General features: G+C 37.2%; 1 protein-coding gene across 1 annotated transcript in view; it reads left to right on the top strand.

The window, feature by feature from the left end:
- LOC144661088 (reversion-inducing cysteine-rich protein with Kazal motifs-like) overlaps nt 1-16,701 on the top strand; it is an 83,812-nt gene that overhangs the window by 10,385 nt on the left and 56,726 nt on the right. The window contains exons 2-15 of the mRNA XM_078521796.1: nt 5,263-5,369; nt 5,795-5,853; nt 6,125-6,199; nt 6,364-6,400; nt 12,627-12,766; nt 13,273-13,306; nt 13,894-13,958; nt 14,667-14,790; nt 15,158-15,184; nt 15,559-15,620; nt 15,728-15,814; nt 15,941-15,989; nt 16,248-16,289; nt 16,586-16,662. Of these exons, the coding sequence (XP_078377922.1) occupies nt 5,315-5,369; nt 5,795-5,853; nt 6,125-6,199; nt 6,364-6,400; nt 12,627-12,766; nt 13,273-13,306; nt 13,894-13,958; nt 14,667-14,790; nt 15,158-15,184; nt 15,559-15,620; nt 15,728-15,814; nt 15,941-15,989; nt 16,248-16,289; nt 16,586-16,662 (933 nt within the window). The 5' untranslated portion in view covers nt 5,263-5,314. The remainder of the gene's footprint in view (nt 1-5,262; nt 5,370-5,794; nt 5,854-6,124; nt 6,200-6,363; nt 6,401-12,626; nt 12,767-13,272; nt 13,307-13,893; nt 13,959-14,666; nt 14,791-15,157; nt 15,185-15,558; nt 15,621-15,727; nt 15,815-15,940; nt 15,990-16,247; nt 16,290-16,585; nt 16,663-16,701) is intronic.

Consider the following 16,701-nt stretch of genomic DNA (forward strand, 5'->3'; position numbering starts at 1 on the left):
ACCAATTGTGTCTTGCTCGCGCGCGCACGTTTTCCCGCGCCTCGTGCTGGCCTCATGTATTTGCTTCGAGATTCGATTGGTTCGCCGGTCTATTTGCATCCATTGTGATTCATTGGTGGTGTGATTCTGGTTTGGTTTTACGACACGTAATCGAAAACTGCTCCATCGTGCAATTCTCTTATGGGTCTCACATTATCAGTAACAGATATAAATAGAACTTGCTATTGGCGTGTTACCAACACCTTGATAGCTTCTGCATCTAGTTTGTATGTATGTATAGCGTCATCATCACACCAGCTTTGCATGTCAAAGGTACAAAATTACTGTCCAATAGGAAGCCTTAAAATTTCGAACCAAAAGCTGTTTCTCTTGAATTTGCTTTACTCAGGTTAACACTCCAATTTACCCCCGATTTCTTGAGCTTCCCGATTTCTCAGTTTTCGTTTTCTTTGGAGAATTGAAAAATCAAGATTTCTCTGTACGAGGACTTACGACAACGAGAAATTTGGAAAAGATAAATCGCGTTTTAGGGATGGATCGCAATTGGCTATTTTTGATTGGCTTTTTCCGGGGAGCTGCTTATCAGGAAAAAAGATTTTTCACCCGCGGAATGGTGAAATATAACGATATGAAACACGGCCATGAACACCGGTATTACGATATGTAATACAAAGAAGAAATTTTATCTTTTTCTTCGGGCAAAATTTTAATGTGAGCCCAGGGGTTTTATTAGGAGTGGGGGAGGGGGATGTTATGCTTTTCTCGCAGTTTATGGGGGCGTTTCTGGGGTGGGGCCTCTTTTTGGTGGGAGAAGGGGGAGAGAGGCGATTCGGATGCCGGTTAAATCGTACGCAAAAGAGCTAAGAAGAATTCAAAACAACACTGTTTGGGAAAGAAGAAAAAAAAACTCCTTGGCGAGAAGGCGAATTTTTACCCACCCTCTCCTCCCATTAATGTCAAAGACACTGTTGCCCCGACTAGCCGAGCACGAGAAGTGAAAGACACACTCGTCTTGTCAACAGCTGAATAATGTCTAGTTAATTGGTATTGCTAATATTTGGATAAGGAAACTCGATTCTGCCATTAAAAACAAAATAAATTCTGTAACACAACCAGTGTGTTAATCCGGCCATGTCTGTCCGCTCTGCATGTCTGTCGGTATTTTCGGAACAAAAAAGACAACTTTATTTTCTTCTCGTTACACAAAGAGTGCCGTTGGAACTAATTCTAACTTTTTATTATACATAAAAAATACCTCCGGCATTCCAACAGGCCGGACCACTGAAATGAAGCAAAATGATACTACACTATTTTATCTCCACATAAAATCAATATAACGAAGTTTTTATTCTGCGTGCCAAATTATAAGCTGCCACGATTGAAAAGAAAGCATTAAAACAAACTTTAGAAAGGAAATCGCAGCCGAAATGTTCAATAAATGTTTGCAGTTTTTTTTCGCAGCTACAGGTTCTCTGGCTTGAGTGTTATCAAGACCGCTGCTGATTTGACCCCGAGTTGAATTTCCCATATCTTGACCTTTAGTTTCCTCTCTTTCTATTTTTACCTTGATATAAGACATGTGCACAAATAAAATGCTTTGCTGTTTACCGACAAATTTCTTTAAACTGTCACAGGACTGATTGGATATTCTGTCCATGTTCTAGCGTCGAGCCTTATCCTTTTGTTGTGCGCTTAAATCAATCAACAAATTTTTAGTATAAATTACAAATTAACCAGAATAAGTAAAAACATCTCGTTTTTCCTTATGGCAAAGTTTTCTAAATTAAATTAAATTTTGTACATTTCTCCGGCCTGCAGTGACCTCTCCCAAAATGCGATAAAATACTCCCGATCCCTTCGAAACGCAAAGCAACTGTATATGAAAAGCCGATTTAAGCGTTATGAGTTTTATTTTGCTCACGACAGGAATTGTTTCGTGCAAGTCAAATTTATAACACGGTGATAGTGTTTTACAAATCTGACGGGGTGAACGTCGGAAACTTTCAAACTATTAGAACCTCGTTTTGTGGGCGTGACAGACCCAAATTGATTTTTCACCTCTGTGTACCAACTCTAAAACAAATTAAATTTTCACAATTTTAACAGCGATAACAATTACCGTATTTTCTCGATTAAACGCCCCCGGCGTATTTCACTTGGCCCTACAGGGCCGGCGTTTATTTGAATTCAGGAGTTTTTCAAGCCCATGTCTAAGAAATGATTTTTATTCATTATTTTTAACAGCTATATAATAGACATACTTTTGCATATTAAACCTTTAATAATTGTTTAGGGGTTTATTTTCAAATACAACTTGGAGACCCGGCGTTATCGGGGCCCGGCGTTTAATCGTATCGGTATGCTCTCTGACAAGTAGTTCCAGTTCTATTTCTTTTCTGGCTCATACGCTTAAAATGTACTGGGATAACTCTAGTAGTGGGCATTTTTACAGTACAATACTTCTCTCGGTATCGTTTATTTGGGATTCCTCCCACCCTTCTTTGTACTTTAGTAATGTCAACTGGAGGCAGTATGCAGATTATACTCAAGTTTTCCAAAACCAAATAATTTCGACTGGAAAAAGTGTTGAAACGCCATCGTGTAGTTTGAAGAATGTTTACATGATAATCGAAACTCATTCACTATGTTAAGTAGGAAATTTTTTTAACCTATTGGCTTCAGCTGACGTGCCATAGCAAGTGCCGAGTGACCGTCTTTATGATCTTCAATTATTCCTCCTTCGCCCGAAAAGGCCTTCCCCTCCCCCGCCCCCACACCCTGTGAGTGAAGAAAGTGGAAAGACTTTAGACCTCTGAATACCTGTCAGTATTTTTATGCAAATACTTGCGTCTTTTATTCGCGAAACATGAAAATCTTTGTAAAGCAAAAACAAGAAAACAAAACAAAAAACCGTGAACAGGTTTTTGATGAATTAGGCAAAAATAAGCGATGAAAGAAGTGGTAAACTCGAAACATTAAAACAAACGCGGGGCGAGACTAGACGAGATAGCCTAATCGGGAATTTAACAGGTGTTATCACTATGGCGGCCCAAATTTCAGAATCATTATACTCGTGTCGAATTAAAAAGTAAATAAAACTGATGAAAGGCTAAGGGAATTTGCCTGAACAGTTTTAATTCATATCAGCAACTCACTGACCCGACTTAACATTCTGAATTTAACCATTGTTTAACTCGCGCGAAATAAAATTGGAAACGAAATAAGTAGTAATTTATAGTGTAAAAAAATATATGAAAGGAAATCGGTTGAAGTGGGATAATGTGGGGAGAATTGGCTCGCGAGAAAACGCCGCAGTGAAGAGACTGAAGTCGGAAAGTGTGGTTTCTTTGTGACCAGAGAGAGAATTTGAAAAAAGAGAAATAATTACATTTAAAAGGCAGGATGTAGAGATTAAGAGATTTGTGGGGTGAATGGAGCCTCCAGCTAAAATAATAAATGGCTGCCATGACGTTGGAAGGAAACCGCAAAAGGACTTCTATTGTGTCACTTTTCCTTTCTAAACGGAGAAATAAACCAAGTGTTGAAAGGAAAAATTATCCATGGTCTCACTGCATTTGTATTTAGTCTGTGCGGGTTTCCTTTAGACTCTCTGTACAAACCATTTGTAAGTGTATCGAAAACGATTTTAGGTTTTACTCGTCGACAGAAATTAAGCCACGGCAGAAATTAACTATAAAAGGAAAAAAAATGATAAATTTATTCACAACCAGGCGAAGTGCATTCAACCGCGCTAGAAAAGGATCCATTATATATCTCTGATCTAGATTTGTATCCTTTTTTGAACAGTCAATATGGTAAAACACACACATTATCCAAGGGCTCTTATCGCGACGGATTTGCCCAAATGTGCTTTTTATCTGGGAACAAAACATTTCGCACCGATTATAAATGCGTAAAAGCCCTTCGAGAAGAATCAACATGTTAAATGTATACCAACAATAGACCTATCAAGAATCTAAACCTGCTCTTTTTATCGAAATCGCCTGGGGCTAAAAATCTTTGAAAGCAAAGGAGTGACATCCGAGGACCCGTGCAAAGAATAAACACCTTCGGAAAAACAAATAAACACAAATTTGAGGCTTGGTTGTTCAACACAAAAACTATTAGTCCAGAACATTTCGATTTTCGGGATACGTGGCTGAAATTTGTTCTTCGCTCTTAAGCCGATATTTCTATGCAAATGGGTACTTTTTAGGCAAATGCGTTAAGACCTTCTTTGTCATAATCTGTCCGTTTAATGGCAGTTAAAAATATGGATGGATTGTTATCGGCATGTTTGCATTCCAGCTTTATCTTATAGGTTCATTATATCTTCCATCATACGCCATCAACATCTCTGCGGCGAAGACGTTAATCCTATCCCAAATCGAAAAGCAATTTTAGATGCATTTGCGTTCACGCTTCTGACAGGTTGTCAATTCTTAATCGAAAAGGCAAAGATTCATTTGTCGCTCGATCACCTTCTAATTCTCGGTAGCGAAATGTCACGAGAGTGATCGGTCTACGCAAACTAGCAAGCCATAAATATTCACAGCGAGATAATTTTCTTTCACATGTCATTTTAGCTCGCTTTTCAAATTGGATTTCTTGACAAGGAGCCAAAAGATATGGCTAACTAATCTTGCTCCAAAGCTACGAAAATTGACAGGAAAAACACGAGACACCTTCAAGTCCAAACACACTCTAATTCTGACTCGTCTGGGAATTTTTGAAGTGCCGTGAATGCAAAGGTTGCAAAAAGCAGGAATTGCGGTTTTATGTTACTTTCTCGAAGGTTTGGGGGGTGGAATATCGACCGCAATAAACATTCGCGTGCGATGGAAATATTCGCCTGAAAGCGACATCGTTCGCTTGTCGATTTCGTTTAGAGCTAACACGTTAAACTTCGCTAATCCACATTAAAGAAAATACAGTTTGAATTCCAAATAAAGCAGACAATGCAAAACAAACAAGAGACTAGGTCATTTTTTTCACCCTTCGGAGCTGTCACAACATCCTGATTTTATCCATTATCCCGATTACAGCTCACAACCCCAAAACAAACTGAGTGGGTTTCTTTACAACACTAAGCGTCACACGTCGAGCTAAATACGCGGCGCTGATTGGCTAATTTCGCTCGAAACAATTTCCCGCTAATTGGCCGTTTGATGTGATTGGTCGTTGAATGGCTTAGTTTGAGAGGCACATCTCTGCGATCATTTCTATAACACTAACCATGCACCACCGTTTGATATTCTTTAGACTGGAAAGTGCTCGAGATAGTCCATGCAGTTCTTGATCTCTTCACGACAAGATGCTCGTGCTCTTTAGCACACTGTGGCTCGCCTGTGCTGTTTTCAGAGGCCAAGGTATGGCGGCGCGCAGCGATTTCGTGATTATTTTGAACAATATTTCATGTCTCGCGTGTGTTCGCTCATTCATCTTACAATCGCGAGTGCGCGCTTCGCAGGGATTCTTGTCAGCTTGTTCGCCTTTCGCTTCGCCTAATCTCGCGCCAGAGTCGGCTCTTTTGTGAACTGGTCGTTCTGTTGGTTTTAGGTCGTTAGAATTAATCAGGGTTTGTGGATTTAACAGAAGAAATAATTAAGACAACCACGCGAATCCGAATGAATCTGCTCGTATTGAATTGAATGTAAATTTCCGGTGCCTCGAATTTGGGTTGCGGGTTAGTCGGGATTTACGTCAAATATACGACCGAGGCCGTCACAGTTCGTTAGCAGAAATCTTCGCAAGGTTTTTAAGACTGTAACGCTTCCGTTGTTTTATCTTTCAGCCATCGGTTGCTGTCAAAATGCTGCTGAATTCAATGCTTGCAAGCATCGGTGTAATGAGGTAATGTTCATGCTACATACGATCTCTTTTATCTTGCCCGGCGGGACATTGAAGTTCACTGAAACTCAAAAGGAACGTAGCATTGTTATTAACTTAATAGATGACCACTTCATCTAGATCGCTTTCAAAGCGAAGAGTGTGAAATTTCGCTGTAGTTTGTGAGTGCGAACCGATTCACACGTATGCAAGTTTATTTTAGACCGTAGGCAAATTGGATTCAAATGCCTGTCCGCTAACATCTGTGTATGTTGTTTTGATTCCCTTATGTCAGTTGGAGACCGAAACAGACGTAAGTTTACGGTATCACAAGCTACGCGAACTTCCCAAACATTGCCCTGGCCATTTGGTAAGTAAAATTTTAGATTTGTTCGGTATATTTGAGCGAACGCTTTGTGGCTTAACATTCGAAGCATAATTATTATCTGCAATGCCCTGAAGAAATGGCAAAGATAGCCGGCTATTTCGCCGCCCAGAACACTAATACCATTTATTGTAATCCTCTTCTTTCAGATTTCTTTTTGGCGCTGCCTTAATGACTCAAATCCTGGTGAGTAGTGTGCAAGAGTTTAGTAGTCGTATCTGCTTTATTGTCAATCTAATTTCCACTAATAACTTCTGCAAATAAAGGTCTTGCTTCATATAATAGACCAATTAGCTTCGGTCTGAGTTTCGTCGCCTCTGCTGAAGCCGCTAAGAGACGCATAATTTTAGGAGCTTTGTGTACTTTACAAGTTTCACAGACTTTGCTGTCGTTCGCGCTTATAGCTAAACGAGGTGAGAATTACATTTCAAGGGAATTAAGTTTGTAAAGGTCGCGCCATTAGGCTCGGTGCGCAAGTGAGTGTTTATCCATGCGTTCAGTATTTATCAAAGTTGTACTGGGTTTCACCGCTTCATTTTTTCCACCCGGCTATTGTCAGTAAAGTAGAGTTTCATTGATTTGAATGTAGTGGATTATTTCGAAATGGTTAAAGCTAAACCCCACGTGCTAAAATTGCGTTTTGCCTTATCACTTACTCGCTGTTAATGGCAACCTTTTAACATGGCATCATCTTCGATGCAAAGCGGGCTTAATGGAAAATTAATTGGGCTGTTGTATTGTTTTTTCTTCGATAGTTATTTTTTTCGTTTCCTCTGAGACCATCAACTGTTATAAAGGGATTGCATGATTGTATGTGAGGTATTTTAGCGTTCATGAATATCGCACTTGAAAGGGCAAAGTGATTTCTTTCTCGCAGACAGAAAAACGTCATTCTCAATTTTTTGTGCCTGTCGAGTTGAACCAAATGGCTCTGGTTGCGGATTTTTCCGATAACACTGAGTGTGTTTTTGCTCTCTGCCAGAGGCAAAAATGAATTATTTATCCTAATCAACACGAAATGGGCATTTGTACTCGTTCGAAAAAAGCGTTTTCTTCGAATTCTAATTTTCTAGGGCTCTGCGCGTCTGCTTTGTGTCACGCCCGTATCGTGTGCATTCCTCTAAATGGTGTACTCTATCTGTTCTCACAAGATTCCCCCACAGAGCTGTTTGGCAGAGATCTTTTGTTCAACAAGAGAAAAGAAATTATGCGTTTTAATAGGGTGTTAATATTCTTTCACTAATGCCCTTACATGACTAACATGCTTACAGTTAAGAATCGGAAGTTTGTTCGTATCAGAAGCAAATCTTTTTGTTCTCCTTCGTAAAGTAAAGTGCTTTTGGACAAGAAGGGTTTTTCGTCGCCTCCTCTGAAGGAATCGGGTTTAGTCTAAGCACTTTAAGTTGTCAGATTATAACATAACAACGATGTGCTGTGTTGCATCTGTAAATAAAAGGATACCGCAAAAGAAATGGCTCATTTAGCCGTGAGGTATGAAGAATGCGATTTTTTAGCATTTATCAGGTTTCATGATCGACGCTTTGCCAGATACTGTGATATCACCAGTATTATTTTTCAGGGCCCAGATCAGAACAGAGATTTTGTTGAAAAACTAAATTTCAAAATCCAAATTATTGCAAAAGAATTAATATTAGTTTATTTATGAAATTTGGTTGTAGGCGGAAGGTTTTTTTTTTCGCGGTGTGTTGATTTTGTCTAGTCGCGAAAAAAAACCCTTTTCCCATTAATTAGGGACTGAATGTTCCAGCTTCCTTTGCGATGCAGTTCTCATATCTTTTGAGATTTGATCCTTTTCAGAGCCTCTCCTAAACAGAACTCAACAAAATATTCTCAACTCTCAATTTCTTAATTGATATAATGTACAACTTACATTATTTTAAAGGTTCTTCTTACATTTAATTTTGTTCAATGTATCTGCATGCTTTTAATTTAAAAAGTTAGATCTTTTTTGCTTGAAACACGAAACTACGATGTGTTAAAACAACGTTCAGTGTACAGATTAGAAATCTGATCATTTCTTTGGCAGAGCTTTTTGTCTCTTAGGCTTTTAAAAAACCATTAAGGGCATTAAGGCATTAGCCCACATAAGCTTTTAAGTGGTGAAAAATTTTAAAACTAACCATGCATAATCTTTCCAACAGAATTTAAGAAAAATCTTCTTAAAATTAAAAAAGAGAATCTTTGATGATTAACCCCATTTTGACTTTGAAGGTTTGGGTCAGTTCTGTAGAAGAAAAATTAATTGGTATCATTTTAAATCAGGAAATCTATGTATTTCTCAACACATAGCTGCACATTTCAGAGACTTGTAATTCCAAGCTGTGGAATGTTGCCATATCTCATTATTAGTACCCCAATACTCCAAAGGTCTCCCAAAACTCGCCAGGTTCAAATTGAAAAAAATAATCTTGATTTGATGTACAAAGAATTGGAAAACGAGCAGTGCAGTATGAAAGATTTGGCCAGTAGCTTTCGTTTGAATGGTCACACACTAGGGCTTCATCCACAGATGCAAAAGCTAGAAGCACATTAATAGAAATGGTTTAACTTCCTGCTATGAGCTCTGAAGTTCTTCCTTCTAGAAATGATGAGAGAGTTGTACGAAAAAACATCAATTTGGGTTGTCAGAATTTGTTATTTTATAACAAATTTTAATGATCTGTTTGCTCTCATTCATTGCCATTCTTAACTCTTGATCGAGCAACAAAAAGCTTTGTCCTCTGAATGTATGGACTGTAATTTGATTTCATAGTTCTAAAGAATTTTCCAGAATCTCTGTAATTGCTCACTTTTGCACTAAGTACAGAAGTATTGTGTTGATTGATGCTAAAAAGCAACATCTCTGCTCTGAGAAGAGTACTCATAGAATTTAATTCCTTCCTGTTAACATGGAGTTTTATAAAAAAAAAGGTGGAATGCATTTTTTTGGCAAGTCCGTCTTGCTTAATTTGTGCAAGCTTTAATATCATTTTATGCAGACTTGTGTAGATTTTGGTCTTTAAGTTATCTCCATCATCAGTAAGATAAAAACAAGTATTTAAAAGTCAATCAGAAATTCATCAAAAGGAAACAACTTTTGTAGCCAGTTCTGACTTTGGCTGATATTCAAATGTCACAAGGCAAGGTCTCTTCCAAAAGGAATTATCTATTATTCCACTTGAGGTGTTGATATTTTTCTTGCTTTATGATCACGTTCATGGTTTCAACTTCAACAGTGGTTCATCCTTAATGCACAGTCTTGAATGGTTGACCTTATACTTTTTACAAGGTCTTGAAAGTTTATATGAATTCCTTAATTGCAATGGTTTGGCTTCTTTTTAATTTATTAGCAGGGTATAATTAATTATTGAATTAAAAGAATTTGAAACAGTTTGTTCTTGAAAGACTTAGAATGTATTGAGCATTGAGTCCTTTTTCAAAAGTCTTGTGTTGAATCATGTGATTGTCTTGGATCTTTTGCTGTCAAAAACTCCTCAAGTGAGTGTGCTGTGTATGTGATTTAATAGACTCGATCATTTTCATTTCATGTAGTTATTGGACTACTAAAGAGGTGAAAGGAATGAAAGAATAACTAATTTCCAGTAACGTTTCCGTTGAAACTCATTTAAAACCAATTTAATTTCTGTGATGCACACCTTCCTAATAATGTTTTATGATATATGCAAAAAATTATATTAGGGCTACTTGAAGACTATTTCTAATAATTTTATATACAAATATACATGCTGCAGTAAAATTGATTAAATGCAATGTTTGTAATGAGTGAATGTTTGAGAAAGGAAAGTTTACTTTGTCCGAAAAGAAAATGAGGTTGTTATGCAGAATTGGTGTGTTTGTGTATAGTGGATTAATTCTGTTGTGCATGATTAAAGTAATTTTACATTTAAAGTGTACATGTAGCTAACTTCAAAATGGCTAGGGAAGATAACTGCAAAAATGTTTAATTTTTTTGATATGTACGTTCTAATGGGCTTGATTTATTCTTGCTAGGTTATTGCTCATCAGTGAAGCGTGACAGTTGCTTTGCGTTGTTGTTTGTCTTAATAGATCTAGCTTGGCTGCTGTGTTTGAAGAGTTTAAAATTTTTGAAATATTGGCTTGCTGTTTCAATTGTTCTAGAATGCAAAAAGGCAATTTACACAGTGGGGCAGTGAATGCTTTTGACAGCTTTGTGTTAGGTTGTCAAACCGATCTAGTAGACCATCAATCATGCTAAAGTCAACAAATGTTAATTTTGCCGTCTGCTTTTGTCTAAGTAATTAGTCAGTGGAACAATTTACATGTACATGGCAGCGTGTTTTCAATGTTGCTTGTGGTGTATATATGTCTTGCATAGTTTTTTCAGGTCAAAAATTGCTTCTCAGTAATAAATTTGGCCTTTATGAAACCACATTAATTTTTGTCCATTAAAATGTTTGCAATCCATCATTATTATACTCCTTTGTTGCACTTTGTATTAATGTTTCAAAGTCCAAATGGCCCCTTGGTGTTGCTAAATGGTTGAAAATGTTGGCGTCTTTGTTTTGTGATGGCCAAAAGAACAGCAAGACTTTCAAGTCAGCTCTGTGGGAGTAATGTGTTTAATAATTAACTTGCAGGAGGCCTTGTTATGTTTTCAAAATAACTCCATTTAGGTCAAGGAAATTACTTTGCTTCCTGTGTTATGCATTCATAACAGAACAGAGCAGCTTAATGAGTACCTCTAAGGGAGTGAATGGTTCTCGTAAACCATTTAAAAACACCTTAGCTAGTGGTTTAATTTTCTGTTATGTTTATTGTTTATTTAATTTAAGTTTTTGGTTTAAAAATTTAGCTGCTGATGCAGACTTCCTACAAAAAATTGTACTGTACTTCTCGTAAAACAGTGCCAGCCCATCACATTAAACTCTGCATGGAGTAAAAAAGTTGCATCAGCTTCTGTGCAATTTAATGCTTTAATTGTTATTGACTACATCAAAGCTTCTAAATAAACCCTCCTTTTCAATTATGTTCTAATGGTGTCCTATGGCAATGTTTTTGTAATCTAGAAGAGGGTATCCATCATTCCATTGTAAATTTAGTCTTTAGGCACATGAGAGGGGCATGTTAACATCCACTTTTGTCAACTTAGTGGTATATTTCACACGAAACATCTTAGATCAGAATGTTTTTCAAAAGCAGACTTTCGCTTTCCACTTGTGTAAATTGGTGTGCTTGCATTCCACTGTTAATGGCCACGTGATTTCCATGAGGGAACTGACCTCTTGTCATTGTCCTATCATTTTCTCCAAGGGATTGTCAAGCCTGCTGTGTAAAAGGAAGCTAAATTATTTCTTGATTTCTTATATGAAATTGGCTTTCTTTTGCCAGTTAACTGCTCCTCACAAACGAAAAATAGAACCTCTACCACCCGTGTTAGCTTTCCAGAAATAAGTAGTTTAAGTTCTACATGTAAGTGAGTTATTATAGATTCCCCTGTATGCTGAGTGATAAATTCCAAAGTTGTCTTGATGAGAAAAAAGAAAATTCGAAGTTGCAGTGTGGGAGATATTTTTTTGATGTGCTATTGATTTAACACTGAAAAAATGCAAGGCAATTAAGAATGTTAATTTCTGGTGATGCGATTAATTATTCAGCAATTTTTTTAGTGGTTATGAATTAAGTCTATTCCAGGAGAAGAATGTGTCAGATAATGATTTATTGCTGTGTGAACTTGCTTGTTAAGTGTTTACGCGGTGCCAGGGGGTCTGTTACTACAGCAAGTATACCTGTTGAGAAAATTTATAGTCTCTTTTCCTTTGTGCTCATAATTATTTTTAAGTTCTTTTGTAACAAAATAAATAAAATATCTTATGGGCAATGCGTGATGATTCAAATCATGAAACTCCATTCTTCTTGAACATTTCTTCAATTTGAACTGCGCATTTGGGAACAGACTTCAAATAGTAAAAAAAAATTTCTTTAGGACGTGGAATGATTGAGTGAAGCACCACTTGCAGGAAGCACTTGCTTTCTGTGTACTAGCTCTGTGTAGGAGAGATGCAGGGGCCTAATGGTCCTAGGAAATTAGTACTGTATGTGTGATAAAAAAATCAAGATTACTAGGACTCATGTTCTGCTCATTTGGAAAACCCCTTTTGCCTTTTTTCTGTGGTTTAGTGGAATAGCGGTATAATTATTATAATTTGTTTTATGCTATGTAAAGGAGTTTTGAGTAAGGGGTGGCAGTTTTGGATCACTGTAGCTCCATTCTCCAAAGGAAAGACAGACGACAATGATGATGATGATGATGACGTGTTGTCGATCACTAGCTATATTAGGAAATATTCCAATTTTCAAGCAAGGTAACAATGTAGTGTATGAAGTGTTAGTCAGCATTTTAGTAAATATTTTGATTTCTTTTATTTTGCAGTAATCAGTCCATATATTGGAACAAAGCCATCTAACTTTGCCAGGACCTGTTGTCTTCTACCTTCTTCACAAAAATGCCGCGAAGCATGTCGTGGAGGAAGGACAGCAGATTTGAGGAAAAACTGTTCAGAAGTGGAAGAGGTAAATGCATACTGAAAACAAGTTAGAATTAATTTAGTTTGAAACAATTTTTTTTTTATAATTGTTTTTTTTTCTTGGCAAGTTTCTATAAATAAATAAATAAATAAGTAAACAAATAAATAAGAAAATAAATATAAATAAATAAATAAATACCTTAATTTAAAGATGGTAGTATAAATTTTATCACTAGAAGCTAGCATGTTGGGCCGTGTATTCATGAGTGTTGGTTTTTACGGAGAGAAGAAACCGCGACAAACCCTTGGAGCAAGAACGAGAACCAACAACAAACTCAACCCAAATAAATGACGCCGAGTCCAGGATATGAACCCGTGCCATACTGGTGGGCTGAGGCAAACCCTTTCACCACTGCGCCATGTTCCCCTGTTTCTTTACAAGTTCAAAATAAAACTTGTTCAGGTCTTCAAAAAGTGATTTTTTCCTTGTCCTGTTATGGACAATATATGAAAAACTTAATTTGCTCATCATAATGATTTTGTTTTGTTTAGAGTGCGATGTTCAGATGCCTACTCAGACATCAAGGTAAGGTGCCAGTGCAATGCTAAAGTGTTTCGGCGTTCGATTTGGGATTAGCGGAAACGGCGAGTGGAAAAAAGGTGACGGGCTTTTCGCATTCCTTCTGTCTTGTCGCCCCGGTCCTTTTTTTCTTCTCGCCGCTCTTTTTTTAATTCTTTAGCTGGTGAAGTATTTAAAAAATTATAATGTACTAGTTCTCATTTGTGTGATTGTAACAATACAACTGTGAGCATGAGATTCCTCAAAAGGTAGTTGGCGAGGGGCAATTGATTAGCATATGCTGCATGCTTTATGGAGTTATGATGAACTCGGATTGAGCAATCTTTGCAACTTGTAGTCAATTCCTTGAACTTTTCACAATGCATAAAAAAGACCATGCATGCATTCTGATAGCCTTCTGTCTATCAGTTATAGGCACCTAGTTTGTAACCAATCAGTTTTCAAGTTTGCCAATAAACATTTTAGCTGGGTAACATGCTGACGATTTATGTGTAGTTATCCACAGTGTAAATAATTTTACTCGAATTTGTAGGGTGAGTGAGTATAATTGGATGTTTTTTTAATTGTGTTAACTGAGTTCTTTTTCACAACAGTATCCAGAAATTGCTGTAAAAATAGTCTGTGGACGACTGCAAAATGTATTAAGTCATGTCAAGTGGTAAGCTAACTTTGAAATCATTTTACTGAACAGCTTCTTGAAAAAAAGAAAAAAAATTCTTGTGGGATAGGATTTGGATAATGGTGGTTTTGTTTTGATGCTTGGGGTAAGAGCTTCAAAGGGAGAGTTGTGGTACAGAACAAGGTGTTACGGTGCATGGGAGTGTGGCCGGATCCAGATTAATGGTTACAATATGAAAGAGTTTTACACATCAACAGTAAAAGCACCAGTCCAATCTCATACAGAGTTCTTTGCAGTATTTTTCGCAGTCAAGCATGTGCTAAGGCTTCAAAAAAACATAATTTGCCTTTTGCTTTCTTCTCTTCTTATGTGAAAGCCCAGTCAGTTTAAAGCTGTGGGACTTTTATTTAAGAAAATATGGTATTTGTTGTGTAAGGCTAGAGGAAATTAAGGGCCATTTGGGGTACATTATTTGTCCTGGACCACTCAGAATCGGAGGAAACTGGTCTGACGAGCTGCCCAGCAAGTGCTGGAGTTAAATTTTTGCCCTGTGAACCTGCAGGAGACAAGCCCACCCCCTCCCCCCCCCCCCCCCCCCCCCTAGGGGGGAGTGCTTAATGTGGGGGATTATTTCCGGCGGGTTAGCTGCTTTGATCAAACTAATAGAACCCGTGATACCGTTACTTCTTACTTTAGTTTTCTTGCAGAGAAATTTGTATAAGAGTAATGTGATTGCCAAACTTTCAGGTGTTTTCCTCGGAGGAAGCGCCATCAATTCAGGTGAAGGACAATGTGCGGAAATATTGTTCAAGATCCCCTCATGTGGTTTCTTGTGTGGAGAACCAGACTGCTGATGTGAAATCATGTACTGGTACGTACTGCACGTTTAACTGTAGCATGTTGAGTTCCTGATCAAGCAGTCTGGGTTTGATCTCTCTGGCCAGGGTCATTGTGTGTGTGTGTGTGTGTGTGTGGGGGGGGGGGGGGAGGGTGGGTCTGAATCCCCTGTTTCCTGTACCTTTTATTCCTGCCTTCCATATCTTTTACTTCCGCTTCCTACTCCTAGTGATTACAAACCTGAGCAGCTCAGAAATCTTAATTTCCTTCCAGCAGATTATTAGAACTTTAATCCCAGGTTGCTGGGAATTGCTTGCTTCATGTATATTGCAGTGAAGTTGAAGTTGTAAATCATGGTGGAAGCACACACATTGATTTATATCAATCTTTCATTGTTTTAGCACAAGCAATGGATTCGAAACGTAAAGGTAAATTCATTTTTTTTTTCATTTGAAAGATCTGAGTTAAATATTAACAAAATTTTACTCATTTTAATTAGTCATTTTTTGTGATGTACCAAAATAAAGTGGTCAAACTGAAAGAGATCTCTAAATAATAACTTTCTGATGTGAAAATTAAACATCAGTCCAGAGAGGTTATTAAAACAAAAGATCGAGTCAGATATTACTGTGAGTGATGATAAACTTGAAAACTTTTTTCAAGGTTGTGTCATCTATGACAGTGTGATTAATCTCTTTAAATGAAATTAAAATTTGTTTTTTATTTCTGGTTTTCTTTACACAGTACACTGTGTAGGTCTGATTTTTAATGGATGTCTTATTTTGTCCTTTTATCATTTTAGCACTGAGATGTTGTAGAAAACTCAAATCTGATGATAAGAAATGTAAAACAACTTGCAAACAGGTACAAAGTTAAGCTGAATTTTACTATGTATGTTCCTCTCTACTATATAATTTTTGCCTTTCATGAGAGATAAGAATCTTGGCTTTTTACTTTGTTTTTGTCTTTAGGATCTTCAGTCCCAGAAAAGTGCAACAGCCCTGATTTCAAATCTTGTCATTGCTTGTGGAAATCCATTTGCTCAGAACAATACTGAGGTACTTGAAATACTATCAAAATTTTGATCACATTGCCATTCATTATTGTATTGTATCTGGCTTTTGTCTGCTCTGTATTCTATAAAGGCAGTTCTAATTTTTGTTGTGAATTATTTTGTTCTTCAGCGTGATGATTTTTGGACTTGTCTTTTGGCTAATGCAAATGAAAAGCCTCGTGAGTATTTTAATGTCTTTTATAATTATCTTGAGTCATGAAGCACAATGTTAGGTTTAATTATCATAAAATTTGTTTTGTTGGCCCAAGATTTCAGGGGGATAGGTTTTTGTGTGGAGTTTCCAGTTCTTCTTTCTTCATCATCATCATCATCATCGTCGTATGTTGTTGTCATCGTCATCATCATTTAATTAGGCGTCGTCTCCATCCTTTTATTTGTTTGTTTATTTATTTATGGCTTCTGTTTTTTGTCAACAGCTCCAGTTTGTCCAACAGAGTCACCAGTACTTCCACCACCAGGTAAAAATTAAAATAAATTTTAATAGTCGTCATGTAAACCCTAAAGCCAATTCTCTACAATCCTGTTTAAACACATCATATGGATAATTGTATTTGTTCTTACCTGTAAGGGGTTTTGAAATTGAAACATTTTATTAAGCCAGTGGTAACTCGCCTTTATCACCCTTTCACATGTACCATCATTCTATTAACTTTTCCGCCAAGGTTACAATGTCTACCTCCCACTTATAGTTGGTGCAATTACATTTGTTCAATTTATTTGGGAAAATCTTCTTACATTGGACTTGATTTTTTAGATTCTGGGATTGATGGTGCAAGACTCCAGTGCTGCTCCAAAGCAACCGAATCTGTTTGCTGGCGTCTGTGTGTCAAGGTTTGTACAACATTAAACTTAGTGGTCTTGCATTTGTGT

Source organism: Oculina patagonica, chromosome 7 (genome assembly GCF_052425735.1).
Source record: "Oculina patagonica isolate OP01 chromosome 7, crgOcupat, whole genome shotgun sequence".
NCBI classification, from domain to species: Eukaryota; Metazoa; Cnidaria; class Anthozoa; order Scleractinia; family Oculinidae; genus Oculina; species Oculina patagonica.